General features: G+C 50.1%; 1 protein-coding gene across 2 annotated transcripts in view; it reads right to left on the bottom strand.

Annotated features, from left to right (window-relative positions):
• NF2 (NF2, moesin-ezrin-radixin like (MERLIN) tumor suppressor) overlaps positions 1-21,371 on the bottom strand; it is a 72,352-nt gene that overhangs the window by 6,054 nt on the left and 44,927 nt on the right. The window contains exons 9-16 of one of the 2 annotated variants that reach the window (XM_036993308.2): positions 20,611-20,685; positions 18,427-18,540; positions 15,845-15,967; positions 14,923-15,140; positions 13,563-13,668; positions 10,371-10,498; positions 8,416-8,578; positions 7,010-7,054 (exon numbers count right to left, since the gene is read on the bottom strand). In XM_036993308.2, coding sequence (XP_036849203.1) covers positions 7,019-7,054; positions 8,416-8,578; positions 10,371-10,498; positions 13,563-13,668; positions 14,923-15,140; positions 15,845-15,967; positions 18,427-18,540; positions 20,611-20,685 — 963 coding nt within the window. In that variant the 3' untranslated portion in view covers positions 7,010-7,018. The remainder of the gene's footprint in view (positions 1-7,009; positions 7,055-8,415; positions 8,579-10,370; positions 10,499-13,562; positions 13,669-14,922; positions 15,141-15,844; positions 15,968-18,426; positions 18,541-20,610; positions 20,686-21,371) is intronic. The other variant, XM_036993307.2, reaches the window with a different exon arrangement.

Genomic DNA, 21,371 nt, shown 5'->3' with positions numbered 1-21,371 from the left:
TCTCTCCCACAGCACAGCACAGGTACCAGAGACACGACCTGACTAAGGCCCTCGCATTCTGCATGTCACACTGTGAGAACTGAAGCCAGTCTCCAGAGCCCCCCACCATTCTGCTCTCCGTGGGTGATCCAGTGATGCCCTTCCAGCCCCCTCAAACTTGACCTGCTTGGGCGGGGGTGGGGGCAGGAGGGGCAGTGCCCCCAGGAGGGAGGGAAACTCCCCAGGTCCACCGCATGTGGCCTCTGCAAGCACAGTGCCACGGTGTATCTCCCAGGTGGTCCAGGGAAAGGTCTCCGAATTTGTGTAGGTGGTGAAGGAGAAAAGCCCCAGGGTGCGGACAAGCCAGGTCTCACGGATAAAGGCTGCACGGTTCTGGGACCGGCCGAACCTGGACCTTCTCTGAATCCTTCCAAGGACGAGCAGACAGAGCTCTGCCTGGTTGTGACTGGTGACCATGTGTAGCATGCACTGTCCCAAACTCACACTGAATCCAGACACGGGCCTGCCATGGGAGCCTGGCGGTCATGCCCACTTCTATAAACACCACGGGGAGCTATAAACACCACGGGCCCTGCCTGAAGCCTCCAACCCACATGCCCTTGCCGGCTCCCTGAGGATGACGAGAAGAACGCGCAGCCTCCTCACCAGGCCCTGGGCTGACCGCTTCTCTCTTCCAGCTGTCTGTTCACATCTGATTAAAATCAGCTGTGTGAATAATACAGAAGGAATTAAGTTCTCCCGTGGCTGAACCGGCTGTTCAAGTCTGTCACTAATCCAGTTCCATTCTGAGGAGGCAAGCTTCCTTCTCTTTCTCTGCTGCAGACCTATATGGCTTGGTTTTTGTCTTACGGGGGCTGTGATCGACCCGTTGGGCCTGGCCCCCTCTTCTTGCTCAGCACTGACAGATGCCAGCTTGGCAGAGTCATCTCTCCTCCTGCCCATTTCTCCATCAAACTGCCAGTTGATTGTGACAGCCACAGGGCTGTGAAAGGGCAGGAGAGGGAGCCACTTGGCAGGACTGGACCTCCTCACACCACCTAAACTGTGTGTGGTGTGGCCAAATGGACATATCCACCCAATCTCAACAAGCTTAGATGAGGAAGACACGCTTGTGTCCTTACAAAGCCAGGAGGCTGGCTCCTCTCGGCCCCCGCAGGTTCTCGGCAACCCAAGCTTGCATTACATATGCAGGTTCAACTGGTTCCTGCTCATGGAGGGGAGGACTTCAGGCAGCCTGTCAAGATGCAAGGATCCGCACCTGCTCACTCCTAAGCAGTGGCCCCAGGGTCTAGAGGCAGCAAGCCTGGAAGGCACCTGTGACAGGCACCAGGCTCAGCAATCCCTGCAGGCCTGGCCTGCGGTGGAAGGCCTCCCCAGCAGAGGCGCCTTCGTGTCACCCCCACAGGTGCCCCCTGCTGGAAAAGCGCAGTGCCAGGCCGGCCGCCAGCTCTCTCCTTCCAGCTCTCCTCTAAAAGTCCTTTCTGGAGGGATCATTTCCCAAAGTGATGGGGTGGTGGTGGTGGGAACGAGATGTTTTCCAGCATGGAGCCTGCAGCGGCGAGGCTGCCTGATTAAAGAATGCATTACACTTTCATCAGCACATACAGAAAATTGATTCACAAGGCTGCACTGTGATAATCTTGTTCCTAAAGCAGAGATGGGTGGTGGTATGGGGGGTGGGGGTGGGCAGGACACAGAGCCACAGGGGCTCTCAGTGAGGAGAGCAAGGAAGCTTGACAATTGAGCTGGGAGAACAAAACTAATCAGAGCACGAGGATGCCTCCAGGGGCCCCTGGGGGCCTTGCCTCAATCTACTCGTCCCCAGGGAGGAAAAAGGAAGGGGGAGAGTGCTGATTTGTTTTAAACAGTAAGACCCACAATGCTGAACCCATTCTAGATACTAACCTAATAACTCCAGGTGCTGAGACTCTGCTTGTCCCATAAAAATGCAGTGGAATTGAAATGCAAGTCCTAAAATCATGTTATACTTCCTCTCTGGCACTACATACTGAAAAATGAAAGAGCGGGGGAGGGTACAGATACAAAAGGACATAGAGATTCCCCGGCATTCGGGTCCACCGGGAGAAAGCTGACCCTGGAGCAGAGGGGTGACAGCCGGATCCAGCAGCAGCACGCTCCAACATGATCTTTGGTTCGGGGTGTGATAAACATTCCCTCTTCCAAACCAACGCTGAGGTAGCAGGGTCTGTGCAGGGCAGCTGCTGAAACCGGCCAGATGAAGCTTTTCTGCCATCATGCAAGGGACAGCTTGCACCCACAAGTCTTCTGGTGGTGTGCACAGGGAGAGAGCTGTCCACACACACTTATCCCTAAGCAGAGGTGAGATGAAAGGCCAAGTCCGTCTCAATTAACACATCCAATTTGGTATTAGCTACTTCATCTGCTCTAGAGAGAGCCAGGGAAAACCCACAGGATCTCTTTCATATGTTAATCCGTTAGGGACCTAAAGGAGCAAGCAGCAGCCTGGAAACTGGTGTCTGTCTGTGTCTGGAGCCCCTGTGACGCAGGCAGGACCCTTTGCTACTCTGTTCTTCTGCCTGGAAAATGGACTAATTGGCCTGATTCGCCTCAGTGGGTAGGCAGTGGTTGACTGACAGCTACCAAGCAGTCTGAGTACCTTTGCAGCAAGGTGTGGATATACTGGTACCATTTTCAAATTGCCAGTATTAAAAGGGAAATCATGGCAAAGGATTATCAGAACAGAGCCCTGAGCCTGCAGAATGAGTTTGCATCCCATCTCTTCCCTCCCACTGTTGCGGTAACAAATCAGGTGTTGGAAGAAAGCTGCACTGGAACACAGCAGCGCTGAGGGACCAAATGGGATGTTTCACTGCATCAAGGCCCAGTAAGGTCCCCAGGCACTTCCAAATGCTTATAAAATATTCTAGGAGGGCAAGGCAGGTTTTGTAGGCTCACGCCTCCCAAAGGGCAACTGCTTGACTGGGTAAAGTCTCCTAACCACAAAGAGGGACTGCGTTGTGGTCTTTTAGAAAAAAGGCCAGAAGAATCTTTCACCTAGAGAGCTACCAGAAACAAACAAGAAAACGGCAAGCCCTCAACAGTTAAGAGGCACCCAGACTCAGTGGGTGTGTGCAAGGCAGGAGGGGTTTCAGGGATGAGCCCTGGTGTCACCCAGGAGGACCAGCCTATGCCTCCCTCCGTCTCCCTGTGCCTCCCCAGAGCCAGGGAAGGGTGCAGATGGCCACCGCACTCGTCCACGCACCCTCTGTCCGCACCTGGTGCTGCGGCTGCCCCTCGCTAATCCTTGATCCCCACCCCATGCCCACTCCTGTCTCTTCTCCTTCTCCCCCCGACCCCTGCCCTGTCCGAGCAACAACAAAGGGAAGGTTCTGGGGAGCCAGTGCCCTGCCTTCTGTCAGGCATACTCCACCAGACAGTGCCCAATTCCAAAGGAAACAGAGCCACTTGGGTCCTGTGACCGGGGTCATGGGGGGGCTGAATACATCTACCACATGTGCAGCACCAACTGCTGAGCAGCCCTCTCGGAGGCGGGCGGTGCGGGCCTGAGGTCACCGGGGAGGCTCCGGCCATTTGTTCTAACTGTGGGAGAGCCTTTCACGCGTATCCAGTCTTGCCCTGTGATTTCCCTCTTCCCCGGGTGAGAGCGCTCTGCTTCACTCCCCGGCCCTGTGTCTCCAAAGGGAGTGCAAGCAAATTGAAGATGGCATTGGACTTCTGTACCTTCCTGATCTAAGGGAGGCAGCTAGAGCTTCAGATAAATGTGAAGCCACTCATTCCTGTTCCTCTACCAGCAGAAACCACAGCTGGATCTTGATGACTCAAGCCAGTTACTAATACAATGAGCTTTCTGAGCTCCACGACCCCCATGATTCCTCCTCTGTCTATTTCCTTTGCAATCCTGGACTCCCTTGGAGACCACGGGCACAAAAACGACGACAGGTTTGAGGGCACTGAGACCAGCTCGGGATCAAGGAGTGAAATCTGTTCCTTGAGAGAGATGAAAGCAAGACCCTGAAGTGCGCAGCTCCAGGATGCATTTTCACCTCCACAGTGTGTCGTGCAGCTAAGCCACACCTGGCCACCACTCACCTTGTCAGTCCTGTGGCTCTGAGGGCAAGAAGTTCAAGCCCAAGACTCCTGTGTCCCTTGCCCCAGCCTCACTCCCTTACTCAGAAGACTCAGATACCAGGAATACATGTTGCTGTCACCCTCTGAGAATGAAACGAACCTAGGTTCCCAAGGTGACTTTTGACCGCTAAAGCGGCTCTGACTCCAAAGCAAATACCAAGCCAGTTGCACTGATTATCACTTGGGAAAAAATGGAAATATGGGGAGTCAAGATTAGCAGGAGGAGCAAAATATACCCTTGCAAATCTAAATCAGACAGTAGAAAGAACCAGTGAAGTTAATTCTGGCTTTTAAAAGCTTTTACCTCCAAACACACAGAAGTTAATACAATTAGTGGATATGCTCAGCACAAGTTGTGTATGTAAATGTGTCCCTCGCCACAGGCTCACAAGCAGATTTGTTTATGTATTTTTAAGCCCTTGTTGAGCTCTTACAGTAAACCAAGTGCTTCCTGTACATTACTTCATTTAACCTGCATAACAGTCCTGGGAGGTAAGGACTATTTTATTGACTTTCTACAGGTGAGAAGACAGAGCGTGAAGAGAAAGTAAGAATTGCAGAGAATGTATGTGGCACAGCAGTGGTGGCCTTGGATGACTAGACTAGACTGCCTCGTGGGCACTCCCAAGGGTGGGGGGCTTGGCAAACCCTGGGAGGGCTCAGGGGCTGCCATGCCTCGAGGGGCACCCAGACAGCTCCATAAGGCCGCAGTACTGACGGCAAGGAGAGGAATGTACCTAGGTTGCAGGAGGTAGGGAGAACCATTCTTTCTTGGCAAAATCTATGATCAAAAAACATTAAAAACAGAATAAAAAACAATTCTGGCTGGTTTGAACCAAGATTAATGAGCTTTCAAGACACTGGAAGCTCTCCAGTTCACCATCAGCCTTTGTATTTCTCACCCCAGACTTTCTAGATGGAGCTCTACCCTTGACGTTCTAGGAGCCCATACTTCCAAAGCTGGCAGTGGTATTCTTCCTCAGTGTGGTGTACTTCACTTAGGACTGCAGCAGGCACAACCGCAGAGCCACCCCAGCAGAGGTAGATGGCTGGTCATCAATCTTGGTCACTAGCCACAGAGACCACTAGAATCTAGGAAATGGAAAGTCATCAAACTTCACGGGGAGAAAAACCCACCACTATTTAATCTAGTGATGCTGAGATAATTCCAGTTGTATTAAAAGCCAAGTCCATGCTTTTATTAACCCTCGATTAATCAGAATTCTTGATTAACTGGAGCCTGGCAGACTGCATTGAAAATAAGTTCATATCAAGACATTTAAAAAAAAAAAGAAAAGGCCTTTGTATATGTCCTAGGAGCAGTACAAATCTGACTACAAATCAAACCTCATTTGTCTACAATAACAGCTCAGTGGGAACTGATGGTCAAAATCAGGCCCTGAAGAATTTAAATGTTCAGAATCATTACAGAAAGAAGAAAGATGAAATCGTATCAAGACAGAACAGTATGATCATATGGAAGGACTGTCTGACAGCACAGGCTGAAACAAAAAGGGGTTTTCTATTTGCCCCTGTGCTACCCACAAAGCCCAGGAAACCAAAGTGGGTCCATCCAGGGTCCTCCAGGAGCCCTGGGGTCACTACTTAACCGATGCCCATTCCAGAGCTGGTCACGGCTGCCCTGCTCAGACTCAGAGCAGGCACCGCCTGATGGTGAGGTGTTCAATGCCAATGTGTGGTGAAGCTGAAGGCACAGGAGTCCGTTAAATAAGTGTCACATACAAAGTGGGGTTCATGCCACGGGTTCTTGGAACCACTGACAGATCGAACCATCTGATAATGAGATCCATCTGGGACTTTAATAGCTAACCTCTCTTACTTGGATAACAACCACAAATAGGATCTATCTTTTGCCAGATCTCACTTTTTGGCAGAAAGCTTCCAATGAGCTTATTTAATTTTAGTAGCAGAAACCACAGTAAAGACCCTGAAGGACACATGCTACACACCTGCTGGGTGACAGTGAGCTGAGCTCACCAGCATGGGTGCGGCCGGGGATCAGGCAAAGAGCAGAGACAGGATGTTATTTTATTACTGGGCATAAAGAATTCTCTCCACTGCCTAGGCCTGTTGGGAGAATAATGAATTGTTGCAGAAGGAAAGCAGCAATCATTCAATTAATTCACTCAACAACCACTGACTGCTGGTCTGCTGGGCGCCACAACTGCCCTGTCCCTGGGAGTTCACTGCAACCACGACTCCACCGGGGCTGTGGATGGGCTGAAGCAGGATGGCCTTCAGCGCTCCCTGGACAGACGGTTCACCTGGACTGACAGCAAGCTCAGACTCCTGTGCTACTTACTGGTTTGCTCTACTTGGACGTGTACAAAAAGTGGGGCTCTCGGGGAAAACGAGCAAGCACAGGTGCCCCTCATCCCATGACCAGAAGCTGCCAGGCAGGGCCTGGGTCTTCAAAGGCTGTCACCACATGAAAGACCTTGATGTAGAGTTAAAGACACTAGTCTTTGAAACACCCAAATTTACCCCATTTCCATGCTAGGGTTATTTATCTAAGGAGTATGCCACCAAGACAAAGGGCTTCTAGATAGACCTGACTAGACGAGAAGCCATGACTTCCCCAGTCCAACAATGACACAAGATGTGAAGGGTGACTGGCCCTATGGCCCCATGACATGCTCTTCAGAAGAGGCAGCCTTCTGGACCACTGGAGGCTGGTCTGGCCCCAGGGCGGATGCCTGCTCTCAGACCAAGGCATGCTGCGGCCAGTACACCCAGGCGCCACCTGCCCTCAGGAGGGTTGGGTGTGGCCCAGGGACGGAGACAGGCAAGCTCATGCAGGGGTTAGTATCGGAGGGCAGGGCCATCACCACATACAGAGTACCTGCGAATAACCTACTTTGAGGGCTCAAATGCAGATAGGTCTTCTGCCTTGGGCTTGAGGCTAAACCAGCAAAATAAAATGAAGAAAAACAAAAAACATACCCTGTGATATCAACAATGCCACATGTGCCACTTGTAAAATGCTCAGATGGGCCTGAAATTGGGACAAGTGATTTCGTTTGTTTTTATGACTTGACACAGGTCTCTCCAGCTTCCAGCACTCCAGCGTCCCAAGGCCGAGGGTCCAGCCCATGGCAGCCACAGCACGACAGGAGCACCCTAGGCGCCCAGATGAGGATGCAGGGCGGCCGGGGCCCAGGCAGCTCCCTCCAGGGATGACGCTCACTGGCCCGGGCGTCATTACGCCTCTCTGCTCACTTTAGCTCCCCTGTTGCTCACTGTTCAATAGTTTGGTTTGGGAATGGAATCCCAGGAAATTACAGAAGCCAAAGGAAAGAGGAATGTGGAACTTGGAAAGGTCTTTCCCTCAGGTTATGCTACTAAAAGGAATTATCCACCCGCTGCCAATACTAACCGGAGTCGGGAGGATTCGGGGCTCCCGAATGCACCCATCAACCACGGCAGATAGATACAGACCTCGTGGAGTTTTTAGACACAGCTTAGCCACTGAAAACAGGTATTCCTTAACCTGGGAGACCACTTTAAAGACTAAGGTAAAGAAGAAAAAATTAAACTATCATTATCTAAACTCAACAGTCTTTTGTGATGACACCTATTTTACAGGTGTTACCTGATCCTGAGCTTTCGGTTAGGAACTGACCTCAGTTGGCAAGAAGGCCCTTTCCACTTTGCCCAGCGTAAGAGAATGACACGCTTGGGCTGATGTTTACAGTGGAATTTAACTTCCTCTAAAATGCTGAAAGTTCAGTGGAGGAAGATATGAAACTGTCAGTAACATAAATGAAGTCTCATCTTTTGAAACATTAAGGTTCTTCTTTCCTTTTAAGTATGAAAAAAATTTAAAAATTCAGAATTTAGTTTCTAAATCAAGAACTGAATTTTAGAGTGCCTGCCACTCAAAAACACAAAAAGACTAGAGGGAGAGTCCATTCTCAGCAGCCTCGTTTCATTTTGCTTTCTCATTAATAAGGCAGCCCCCCGGGCACACCTTCCCTTGGCTTCACAGACTGAATTGCTTTACTGCTAAATGATGGATCAAAACCCACCCTGTAACTGATTCATTTCATCAGAGCTTTTAATACAGGCCCCCTGTCCGTCAAGCCAGTAGGTCCACAGACCCTGGCCAACTAAATTCCCTTTCTGGAGTGAGCCAAAAAATGTCCTCAACTAAGTACATATGAAAAATGACACATCTCACGACTTGGCTACCGAGGAAACCAGATGCCAGCCTCACATTTCATGAGTGACTGTCCTGTCAGCAGAAGCCGAGGGGCCAGGTACCTTTCTCATGGTGCTGTGCTTGCTGCCGGCGCCACCCCGCTCAGAGCTCTCGTGCAGGGCGTCCAAGGCCGTCTCCCTCTCTTTGAGCTTCAGGGCCTCGATCTCCGTCTTGAGCTCGTTGAGCTGCTCCTGCAGGTGCTTGCTCTTCTCCATGTACTCCACTCTGCGGCAGAGGGCACCGTGTGTCAGGGCTCTGGCAGACAGGGAGTCCGCTCAGGGCCAAGATGCTCCAGACCCCCAGGTGGCTCAGCGCGGGACGTAGGGCCTGAAGCCTGGGGCTCACGTCTCTCCTTGGGCACTCGGGGCTGTGGGAGCTCAGGCCAGTTACTTAGCTGGTCTAATCTGTTTCCTTGTCCATAAAATTGGGATAATGATCACAGGGCTGTGGTCAGGATTAAATAAAAGACAGTGTAGGAAAGCTCTCTACAAGCTCTCATAAAGGGCTCTACAAATAGACAGCTTTTAATTCTGTACAAAAAACAACACATGAATCAAGACTCCTGGCAACCAAAACAATTCCTTGTCTCAATCCTTTTCAGAGAAGCAATTCCTGTCAAGTGGTCTCTTCTGATAGGCGGTGGCTGCAGCCCTACTGGTTTTGGTTTGTCATCTAAAGATGACAGAAGCTCTCTCACCAACACCAGAAAGAAAAATATCTCCACTGTCACCTACACGTAGATACACTGTGTCTATGCTGATGAAAATCTGGAAACCATTCTCAAACTGTCCAACTACAAGGGCACAACTGGGTAAACCGTCGACACAAATACCAAGGAACATGCTGTAGTGATTCCCATGGCCAGTGTATGGACTCTGTCGACATCTGCATGGGCAGTAAGAAAATACAAACTAAAAAAGCAGGACACAGAAGAGGACGTAGTCTCACCCTGATCGCCACCACGTAACACCTGGTGTGCTAGACGATGTGAGAGGCTGGAAGGGGAACTCGGCAAATACCACAGAGATACTCTCAGTATAAGAGCCCAAAGGGACACAGCCCAGCTCATAGTTGCCAACTCTGGGCTCCAAGCAGACACTGTCTAGGGAGGGTCATCCTGATGGAGCTGCACAAGGTGAAAGCACGAAGGCTCAGACCGCTCAGAGCTGAATCCTGGTTCTGTCCCTCATCAGCTGTGTGATGCTGGATGAGTTCATTAAATGCTCTAAGTCTGGGTTCTCATTTATAAATGGGAACACTAAAACCTACCTTTGATGTCAGTTTGATTACTTAGTGGGAATAAAATGAGATAAAAGCTAAATAACCCTGGCACCCAGGCAGGCAGTGCACGGTGGCTATTGTGGTGGTTCTCTGTGAAACTGCTGCACAGTTGGACAATTTACTGACAGCTGGGAATGAGGGCATCTTGGTTAGATTTCCTCTGCAGTGGGATGCTTTTCACCCCAGACCCACTTCCACTGACCATAAAATGCAGGAGGACAGGCAGCAGAAGCTGCTGTGAACAGGGTGTGCGGGGGCTCAGCCCCATGCAGCCCCATGCAGCAGGGCCGCCCTGACCTGGAGAGACGTTTCCTCTCCCTCACCCTCGTTCCAGACGTGGGAACTGCTGCAGATCTTGGCCGCCAGAAAACACAACTAGGCAACACGTTGTCTCACTGTGTTAGAACAGTAGCACATGCTCTACTACCATGTGAACGGCAGTGTGCCTGACTTGGAGATCCCTGACCACCGGTCCTGTATTTAGGCGAGGTTTTGAGCCACTATAAACTCTGGTCACCAATGAAGTACCATTCTTATCCTGGAAGATTGAATGCTGGTCTGTTATCCTTCATTTCTGATTAGGAAGTTCTTCCTCCAGTGGGTGAGAGCACAGCAAACCTTTGTGGGAGCTCGCGACAGGCTGCTGCGGCCACCCTCCACTTTCCCCAGGCCCCCATCGACTCATTCTCGTTCACTGGCTGCCCAGGCAGGGACAGGCATGGAGGGGGCTACATACTTTTCTTTCTCTATCTCCATGGAAAGCCGCTTCATGTCAGTATCCTTGAAGTCGAAAGACAGGCTGTCACCAATGAGGTTGAAACTTGGTATGTCAGGAGGCGGTGGTGCTGGAATTGGGTTCATGGGCTGTGAATGAGAAGTCTCTGATTAGGAGGTCAGGTTAAGAACAGGGTGGCACCATTGTATTAACCGCTGACCCCCAGCAGCCACACAGGCAGTGGGTACAACTCAGGCCCTGGCTCCTGGCATGACCACACCTCACAACTGTCACCCATCTCTGCTCACTTCAATCTTCCCACACTTACTGCTGCCAGGTGATCTGCCCCAAAGACCTTAAAACCAGGCAAGTCACTCCTCTAGCCTCAAACCTTTAAACATTTTTCATGCTCAGCCATATTAAACCCCCACATACTTCTTCATTGAGGAAACACCCAAGCCCTGTGCTAAGAGGTGGAGACTCAGAGAATAAGACAGGGTTCCTGGCTGTGCAAGTGGCAAGTGTTGCTCGGTAAACAGGTGCATTCATAGATTATCACAGTTAAATATGGTAAACACCAGCCAGGGAGCAGACAGAGGCTGGAGGGGTTGGTGAAGGTGTGCTAGGAGAAAAGCTGCTTCCACTGGCAACAGAGAATGTGCCAGAGGAGCAGGCTTGCCAAGCAAGAGGCATGACACTGGGCAGGGCAGAGTGCTCAGCAAGAATGCAGGGTGTCCGCAGTGCCAGTGTGGGGAGGCAGGTCGCGGGCTGGGGCCAGACTGTAAGGAGCTCCCCTGCATGCTGCAGGGCCAGGATTCAGAAGATGGAGCCAGAGGAGGGCTTGCAGAAGAGGGTGAAGAAGTTAGGTTTGTTTAGAGGACTTTCCCATCATCCCAGAGCAAAGAGTCATCTAAACTATGGGCCCAACTACTTCTCCGACTTCTCCTGCCATCTGACCTACAAAATTGTAAATGGTTTTATTATCCGAAGGAACACTTTGCTTTCCTGTATGTGTTCCTTCGTTTAAGCCATTCCTCCTCTCCATACCCCATCTCGCTTTCAAGGCCCTTCTCAAATACCACCATTTTTCACCAAAGCCTTCTAGATCCCTCTGGGCCAGATGGCAGCTCCTTTCCTTGCTGTGCACTAACACTGCGCTGGTTCCGTGTGGCACTTCTCCAACTCTACCTCACAAAAGACCTCTTTTGGCTCTGTCTTCTTTCTACTGTTGGCAAGTTTCCTGGGGGAAGGATCTGCCTGTGTTTCATCCTTGGATCCGTTACTGAGTCTAGGACAGTGTCTGGGGAAGAGCAGAGGCTCGGAGCGTTCATCTGAGGTGATACCAAAGCCTGAGGCAGACTGTCTGCCTGGGTATCAACGGCTGTGCTGAGAAAGGGCTTCTGGGGTACTAGAACATTCTGTTTTCTGATTTGAGTGCTGGGCACATAGGTGTATTGAGTTTGTGAAAATTCAGCGGGCTGTGCAGTTACAATTTGGGCCCTTCTCTGTATGGGTGCTATACTTCATAAAAACTTCCACAAAGATGAGTGTAGGACGCTGCACAGCTGGTGAGAGCACACGCCGGCCCAGCCTCTGTGGAGACCACCCAAATGGAAAACATGACCCCACTGTCTAGTGATGAGAATTGGCAGAAAAATTCTACTAACACGTCCACATGTGTGTACAGAGATTTGTGTCCATGGATGTTCTGTGTAGTCCTATTCATAACTGTAACAGAAAACAGGCTAAATGCCCATCCTCAGAGACCTGGTTAGATGAATTACAATCCATCCAGATGACAGAAAGGGATGATAAAGCTGATATGATCTCCTCCAGGACTTACTTATGTATTGATTGTTAGATGAGTGTATAGCGTTGCTCCAATGCAAGTTTTAAAAACATGCACACATCTCGGGTGTCCCACCCAAGATGAGCGCCTGGAAACCGCAGCCCCAGGGCCGTCTGCCTACACCCACCTTGGAGATACCAAAGAGGGGCCAGTGGCGCACCAACCCACAGAGCTATGGGGGAGCACAGCGAATGGCTGCTGCATGGCCAGCTTGGGGTGGCTTGTCACACAGTAATAGATAATCAGAACAGATGACGACAGCAAACAGCTCTCATCTCCCTCCACCCCAAACCCTGGGCAGCTCGTGCCTCTGCGCCCCACGCATCTCTCTGCCTCATGCCTGTCTGCACCATGTGTGTAACTGTGCGGTGTGTGCATTTGTGCAGTGTATGCATCTGTGCACTTGCCTAGCATAACCTATCTTCTCTTCCCCACCTGAGCAGCTCCTGCCCCTCCAGGCTGGGCTAGGCTCTCCTCTAGGCACCTGTGCACTGTCAGTATACAGATTCCATATCTACCTGATTATATGGAACAGAACAGGTGTGCAAAACAGTTTGCTGAACAATCACAATGTAGGCAGGTCAGGGAGAAGACAGTGCAGCACGGAGAAGACAAGTAATGACACTACTGATGGACAGTACTAGATCTATCTACTGATAGACATTATTATGCTGACGGACAGTGACTGCAATGGGGGGGATGAGGACTTCATAATATGGGCGAATGTTGAAACCACAATGTTGTTCATGTGAAACCTTCATAAGATTGTGTATCAATGATACTTTAATAAAAAAATAAAAGAAGTTTGCTGAACAGAATATACAGAGGTAAGGAAGGGAAGAGGCTTTCTATTCATTTTGTGACCCAATTTAATTGAAGTCTGGCCCCTTGTCCCAAAATTAACTTTTGAAGCTGGTTTGTACATGGCAGTAGTTCACTCTGAGGTATCTGGGTATCCCTGCCCAGAACTACAACTGCCCATACCAACAATAATGTATGTTACACACCAGTAGTTAAAGATTAAATTCAACTTGGCATTAAGAAGCTAGAGAGCAAATTGTCTTCAGGGCATTACTTGGAATAAGAAAAATATTTCAGAGTTGGAAAAGGCCCTGTTGTGTGCTACCCAGGCAACCAGAGGGGTGACTGACTAGTCCAAGGTCAAACGGCACACCAGGCATTCTACCCCATCCCTGACCACAGGCTCTCCACACCACTTGTTTGCCATCTGTGGGCTTCAACAGCCACTCTGAAGGCACTGCCAGGTGACCAAAGGGCTGGGAGGGAGGGAAGGTAAGGTTGCCAGGTCTGAGCAGCCTCAGGCTGGCAGCCCCCACAGGCTGGCAGCCCCCATCCAGGCTCACCGGGTATGTGGGCTTGGTGGTGATTTCCAGGAGCTTCTGCTTGGCTCTGCGCTCTGCCTCCCGGGCTTCCTGCAGGTCCTGCTTTAGCTGATCAGCCTCCTTGGCCCTGTGAGGAAAGGAGGAGCATCAGCTGCACGGAAGATGACAGGTGGGGGAAAGAGACCCTCCTCCACATGGACTCCTCCGGAGAGGAGGTTCCTGGGTTAACCCCGAGGATGGTACCAGCTCAGGCAGGCAAAGATGGGGGAGGGCTGCGGGGGCTTTTCCAAGGCAAGGACAACATTCCTGGGTATTGTTCATTTCAACTGGTAAATCTAAACCGGAAGAACAGGGAAGCCTGCAGGGAAGAGTCAAGGAGGAGCCTCTGCTTTGCTTTTAGGTGAGGGAGGGCTGGGCAAAGAGGAGCTCAGGAGATCAAAGGTCTCATATTGGATCACAATGGGCAGGGTGTGAAAGGCCTGATTCCTTACAGCCCTGCCGTGTAACAACCGTGCCTCAACAGGAAAAAAAGCACCATCACGGAGGGCCTAATGCCTTGGTGCAGGTCTCAGCCCTGCAGGACACAGGATCCGGGGCACCGCACTGAACACACATCCCTCACAGGGGAAGTTGCCTACACACAGACAGGGCAGGAAACAAAGGAATCAAATACCCAGAAAGACACGGGAAAAGTGGAGGGGAAAACACCTTGCTTGCAAAGCCAAATTCAAGTGCTCCATGTCAGCAGAGCCAAATGCTGTGGGGATCGTTCCAGGGTTTATCTGAAGCCTGCAGAACCAGAGCAATCCAGTCTAGAACAGTTTTAGAAAAGTACAGATAACAGTTCCGTCCTTCAACCTGGTGGTGAGCTGGGGTGTCCTGGCCCTGGAGAGGATCGTGGCCCTTCCCTCCCATCTGCCTCAGGAGTCCTAGCACCAAGGAAGGGCTGCAGGGAAGTGGGTGCCTATAATAGCTGCAGTCTCCCCACAGGCCCCCTAAGTAAAAAGGGAAAAGAAACCACATTTTTTGAATGTAAGAAGAACCTCCTCACATCTCCTCAGCTAAGAGCAGTCTGTCGATATGCTCGATGGTTTTCCTGTAAACACAGCTATTAGAGGGATGGGGCCTTATCACAAAGGCCCATGACCACAAAAGCATGACCAGAGGCCCATTTGACAAGCCCACTTCTGCTAGCTCCGGCCCCAAAACAGGATTAATCATCAGTCTCCCCAACCTATTAAGGGAGGAGCCTCCCCCCATCCCAGATGATGGCGGGGTGGCTGGAGGACAGCCGCAGTGAGCGCTGCCTCAGGACAGGCTTAGACAGAGCAGCCCCTCACCTGCACCCCAGGGCCTAGGACCCCCACCCGCCGCCTCTGACCTCCTCTCTGACTCCTCAGCCATCTTCAGGGCCAGCACCTCGGCCTCCAGCACCTTCTGCTCCATCAGGCGCTTCTCTTCCTCTGTCCGGATGGCTGTGGCCTTGATGCGCTGCATTTCCTGTTCGGCCTCGGCAGCCTTCTGCGCCAGGAGTTTTGCCTCCTCCTCAGTAATTTGGGCCTTTTCTGCCAACAGGTCAGCCGTCTCCTCAGACCGCATCTGGAGAAGGGCACTGTCAGCCAGAACGGGGGTCGTGGGCCTGTCATCCCACCCAGCTCCGGCTTCGGACACTCTGGCCAGCAAGCACCAGAATCTTGGACTCTGTGGGTCCTTAGGCCTTGCCCCCGAGCGTCCCCTCAGATGACAGCTCTGGCAGCAGAGGACACGCCACACCCCTCAACTTTTCAGAAGGGCCCTTCAGGTTTCATCCTCGGGGAGCAACAAGAAAGCACCTCTGCTGAGGACCCGCTGGAGCCGAGGCATATGCTTTATGAGGGAGACAAACAACTTCCCTCTTTTCTTTCTCTTTAAATCAGTGGTTTGAAACCAGTGGAGATTTTGCCCCCTAGGAGACACGTAACAATGTCCGGAGACACTTTTGACTGTCGAAAAGAAGAGATGGTGCTACTGGCATCTAGTGGGTAGAGGCCAGGGACACTGCTGAACGTCCTTCCATGCCCAGGAGGGTCCCCCCACAAAGGAGGGTCTGGCCCCCGAGTCAGCAGTGCTGAGGCTCAGACAGCCTGCTTTAAGGACGAGCCCCAGAAAGAGCAGAGTTCAGCGGATGTGAACTCAACCTGCTTGAGATCTGCTTCTGCCAACACAGGTAGAAAGAAAAGGCAGTGACTGTTCTTTTTAAGCGTAAATGTCAAAGCAAATGTTGCTCAGGTGTGGTCCCCCGGGACCCGGGTCCCCAGAATCACCAGGGCTTCATTGGCCATGGTCGCCTCCTCTTTCATCTGCAGCAGCCTCCTCTCCAGCTCGTCCCTTGTGCGTTCGGCCTCCTCCCTCATCTGCTTCTCCCGAGCCAGGCGCTGCCGCTCCATCTGGGGGGACAAGAGCTGCTGCTGAGTCATGGGGCTCATGACCTGGGGTGCCACAGGGATCCCGGAACGCCCAGCAGCCAGTGGCCCCACTGGAGGCCCCTTTCTTCCCGTTACTTTAGGGAGCCAGAGTCATTCTTGTGCCCACCACCCTCGGTCCTCCTAAATCAGCTGGAGAATTGAAAGCAGTGTCCCTGAAACACATCTAAAGGTGAAGGGACAAACCACAAAGACCCAAGCCCTGCCGGGCGTCCGCCTGGATGGAAGGAGGCATCCTCACACACAGGGTGCCGAAGCAGCTGCCCTGCCAGTATCCCCTCTTGTTGGCAGGCCTCATGTGGCTCTGCCCTGTGGCTGACAGGACACGATGCAGGTCCCCCCTGAGATGGAGCCCCAGAAACAGCCAGCTTCCACCTGGCTGGACGATCCATCTTGCCTTTTTTAATCCACATAGACCCCTCCCACATCTCCAGTTTCATCAACAATAGTCCTTCCTCTGACCCATGGAGATGGAGTGGTTCTGTGTGGCCCATCAATAGTTCACACATTGTGTTGCACAGGGGGAAGCTGCAGTGGCCTCAACACAGCCTCACAGAGCCTCACATGCAGGCAGCTCCTGAGCCAGGCCTGTGACAGGAGGGAGCCAGGCAGGGAACACAGCTGCCCATCCTTAAGGCACCAGTACAAAGCCACCGCCACCTCCCTTGCCTTCTGGAGCACTATATTAATTGGGCCACATGCTGAGCTTAATAAGGGGAACAAGTACAGGACAAGTGCTATTCTCTGTGATCCTAGGGTTCTAACTGAGCTCAGAAAGCAGAAGCCAGAAGTGACCACTGCACTATTTTCTTCCTTAAATAATTAAAGCACATTGGATTGCTTTTTGCTTCAATCTTCTCCCAAACACAAGATTACTAAGACTGCTGCTTTTTCTCAATACCAAGCCAAAAAAATGCATTAGGCCTCGAAGGAATAATGCAGAGACAAGCAATAAAATACTGTAAATCCTTCTCCAATTTTCTTCTTGCAAGCCAGTGAAAGGCTTGGCTCCAAGGTGTTCTCTAATTTGCATCATATCGCAATTTCCATTAGGTGGGTCACTACCTTCCATTAGTGTCCACCGAGAAAAGCCCAGACAATCCCCTTTTGTTCCTAGCACCACACTTTCCCTGAGACCTCTACCCTCATAAGGACCTCCTATTTGTAAAGTGGTTTAAGCTTACAAAGCCTTTCAGAGACAATGTGTCCTCTGATCTGAGACAAGAGGTATTATTAGCTCCACTTAACAGATGAGAAAACCGAGGTCTGGAAGATAAAGTCACTTACTAACATCACATACTTAGTTCCCCATCTGGCTCCAAGGCCAGTGTCTGTGCTACTGGGCCATGCAGCCTTGAACCTGCAGATGCCAGATGCCAGGCATCTGCTTCTACAGGCCATGAATGTCCGGGGTGTGTTCACGCTCTTCTCTGCACAGTCCTGAGGACTACATGCCCCTTGCCATTTTCAGATCTCTCACATCTAAGCTTGGCCTGCTGAAAAAAGGTCAAAGAAGGCTCTTCTTGAAGTTGCCAGTATGACCCCATGCTGGCTCAGAAGCACTTCTTTGTCCAACAAAGCGCATGGGTATCGCCCTACCAAAAGCACCTCTATGGCCCAGCCATCTCAGAAAGCAAAGAGAAGGGGAGCTGGAAGCACACTGCTTCAAACTAGCTGTGTCAGTCTAAATCTCGGCCTCACAGGAGTACCCAAGTCCGAGATCTGCCCACAGACTAGTGATTACACCCGAGCTGGCAAGTCCTGAAGGCAGGTGACTGCAGCGCTGCTACACAACCTAGTAGCTTGTCCAAAACCACACCTGATGTTCTCAGCAGCGAGGCTCAGATTAGATGGGTGGATTTCGGTGAGTGGAAAGGGTCTATGAGTAGAAAACAGTGATGCAGACCATCCAGTCTACAGATTCGTGTCCCTAGCACCTCCCACTGCGGGTGAAGTGTCGCCCGGGTGACAAGCAGTGGGGAACTACCGCCAGAGTCTAATTAGCATTCCAGCAGCAAGCACCGAAATGCGGCCATGCACTCCATCATCATCTAATTAGAAAAGAAGAAGGCTGGGCAAAGGAGACAGGTAGGCAGCAAGCAAGCTAGCTAGATGGACGGAGAGGTGGCTGGGTGGGTGGCTGTGTGGACGCAAGCTTGGCTCTCTCTTCCCTAGCCTCCATTAATCACACTTTACTTATTTCATTTAGGTGGAGAAATAACTAGAAACCTTTTTTTCAGATATGCTATTAGAGTTTATTCCTCATTTCCAGGGCTGACACCCCACCAGCTGGGCATCAGCTGGTAAAGATCCAGAGGGATAAAATATGAGCAGGTGTGTCCATGGCCAACGAGTCCTGCCAGCTCACGACCCTCCTTACCACGAAGGAGCAGCAGTGGTGGTCCACACGCAGTCCTGCTCACCTGCTTTCTAGCCTTCTCCTCCCTGGCCTGGGCTTTCATCTGCTGAACCTCCAGAGAATCGGCCTTCCTTCTCCTCATAAAAAGGTCATGGTTCCCGATGCACAGCTGCAGAATCTGTGGCCACAGAAGCAGGAGACATGGTAAGCCCACAAACGTACTCCACTGCCTACCAGCTCACTGGTGCTGTAGCATCTTGGTCTGAGGGTCTTGGGGGAAGCAGGAAATCTGAAGAGGGGAGCATGGAGTGAATTATCAAAGCCTCCCAATGGTCTCCAGTGCTCTCGGCCCTGGACCCAGGCCAAACAAGCTGGGGGCAAAAATCCCAGGGAAGAGAACCGGCGACATTTCGGCATGTCTTCTGGGTGCACCTCGTCCTCCTAGGTTAAGATGTGGCTCTGCAGGTCTGGGAGCACAGGAAAGATGCCTCGATCGGGTGGGCTGGGAGAGCAGGCTATTCGTGTGGCAAAAGCAAGCTGGATCCCTCCCTCACACCACACACAAAAACTGGCTCCAGAAGGATTACAGACTTACACGCGAAGATCAAGCCCTTGAAATTTTTAGAAGAGAATACAGAAGAACATCTTTATGATCATAGGATAAAGAAAGGAGTTAAGCAGGACACGAACAGCAAAAATGAGAAAGGAGAAGATGGAGGGTTTGTCTTTGTTAAAGTTAAATGTTTTTCATTTAAGACATTATTTTAAAAAGAGGAAAAAAGAAAGCCATAAACTAGGAGAAGATATAACCAATAAAGACAATAAACTACTCAGAGAAAATGGCCAAAAGACATGAAACAAGTATTTGACGGAAGAGACAATAAGATTGGCCAATAAATATACAAAAAACGTTCAGCCTCATTAGTAAATATAAAGATGCAAATTAACATGATGCTGAGATGTCATTTTGCATGCATTAACAAAAAATTTAAAAGGCTGAAAATACAAGTGTTGAGAATATAAAGCAACAGGAAGTCTCACCCACCACTACTGGAGCTATAAATTAATTCACCTTTCTTAGGAAACCACATGGCATGATCTTGAATTTGGACATACACTACAGCCCTGAACTTGTACTCCTAAGTATATACTCTGGACACTAGAGAAACTATTGCCCAGGTCACCAGAAGGCAGGTATGAGACTGTTCATAACAGCCTTGCTAAAATGGCACAGCAGTGAAAAGCACTTAATTGTCCATTGATAGGAGAATGAAAAAAATACACATGTATACATACATGCAATGGAATACTATATACCCATGAAAATGAAGGATCTTATCTTCAAGCATCAACAGAGATAAATTTCAAAAAATAATGTGTAAAAAAAGTGACATAAGAACACAGTTGACAGCACTTACGTAAATTTCAAAAATACTCAAAACTCAGTAATGTATTCATTTTGCCATATGTGAAATAAAGTTCTGATGAAAAGTGAGGCAATAATCAGCACACAGCTCAGAACAGTGACTTCCCTGGGGGAGGAGCCAGGGAGAGATGACCAAGATGCCAACATGAGCAGTTTTGGCAGCACTGGGGATGAAGGCACTATTTTCTACAGCTGGGCAGTGGGTACATAGCTCTTTATTTTTGTTATTCTTTATATTATACATACACATTTTATGTAGCCTCTGTATGTACAGTTGACCCTTGAACATGGGCTTGAACAGCATGTTCACTTACACGTGGACATTTTTCAATTAATACACTGGAAAGTTTTTTGGAGATTTGCAACAATTTGAAAAAACATTGTCTTTTCTCTAGCTTACTTTATTGTAACAATATGGTACATAATACATATACAAAATCTGTGTCAATCAACTGTTTATGTTATCAATAAGTCTCTGGTCAACAGTAGGCTATTAGTAGTTAAGTTTTGGGGAGTCAAAAATTATATGTGGATTTTTGACTGTGCATGGGGAGTCTGTGTCCCTAACCCTTATACTGTTCAAGGGTCAGCTGTATAAAGTATTTCAATAAAAATAATTTAAAAAAATTCCTTACCACAAAATTTAGGTTTGACTCTTCAGGTCAAGATAAAGGGAAGAGTCCAGGCCTACCTGACTGTGTGTACCAAGCGAACTATCATTGTACACCCCCAACATGTCACTCTGATACTATTTCCAAATGGGCATTCAATTTCTTAGAAAAACTATAGCTATCGATAATAAAAATGAGGATCTCAACTTACCAGCTTATTAACCCGAAGTTTTGAGGAGTTAAATTTGAAGACATCAATTTTCTTATCTAACGGTTTAATAGTAAACTGAAAGAAGCAGAAAACAGTTTCAGTCTGGCAGCCTAGAATGTCCCCACCACCTGGGAAATTCCGCAGAACGGCAACCACGCTGGCAAGGATCCAGCATAAGTCCGGGCCTTGTCCTGCTTCCTGGTGCCCGGGTACCACACCACAGTGAGTTGTTAAGCATCTGTGGACACTACGTCTGGGGCTATGGAAGTTCACAATCCTGGAAGGCATGCTCTCGGCACTATCTCAGGCTTGGAAACTGGAAAAATGGGTCCAACCTTGAGGCCAACACTGGCCACTGCAGTCTACAGAATCGCTCTGCCTTCAGGAAGCTTACAACTTAGCTGGAACTAGACTAACAACAGTCAGTGACTCAGAAAATGACATCACATATTAGCGCCTCACAGAGGTTCTAGGGGGTTGAAAGTAGATCCACCTTAAGTTGGGGGGGACTTATGCTGGTCTCGGACAAAGACTATGTCAGAGAAGCTAAAAGGTAGGATGGGAGGGCATACTGGCCAGGGCGAGAAATAGGGGGAAATGAGCACTGTGCACGTGTGTGTTTGACGTCACTGGCTCCTTGGTGACTACACTGATACCATGGGTTCTGACTGGGAGGAAGGCGGCGGTGGGCTGGCGGTGGTCAGGGGGGCTCGAGTTGGTGTAGGTTTGATGTGACAGCAAACAGATCATCACTACTGGTT

Source organism: Manis javanica, chromosome 15, assembly GCF_040802235.1.
Source record: "Manis javanica isolate MJ-LG chromosome 15, MJ_LKY, whole genome shotgun sequence".
NCBI classification, from domain to species: domain Eukaryota; kingdom Metazoa; phylum Chordata; class Mammalia; order Pholidota; family Manidae; genus Manis; species Manis javanica.
The sequence above is the reverse complement of the archived record's forward strand: the minus strand, read 5'-3'. Positions and strand labels throughout refer to the sequence as shown.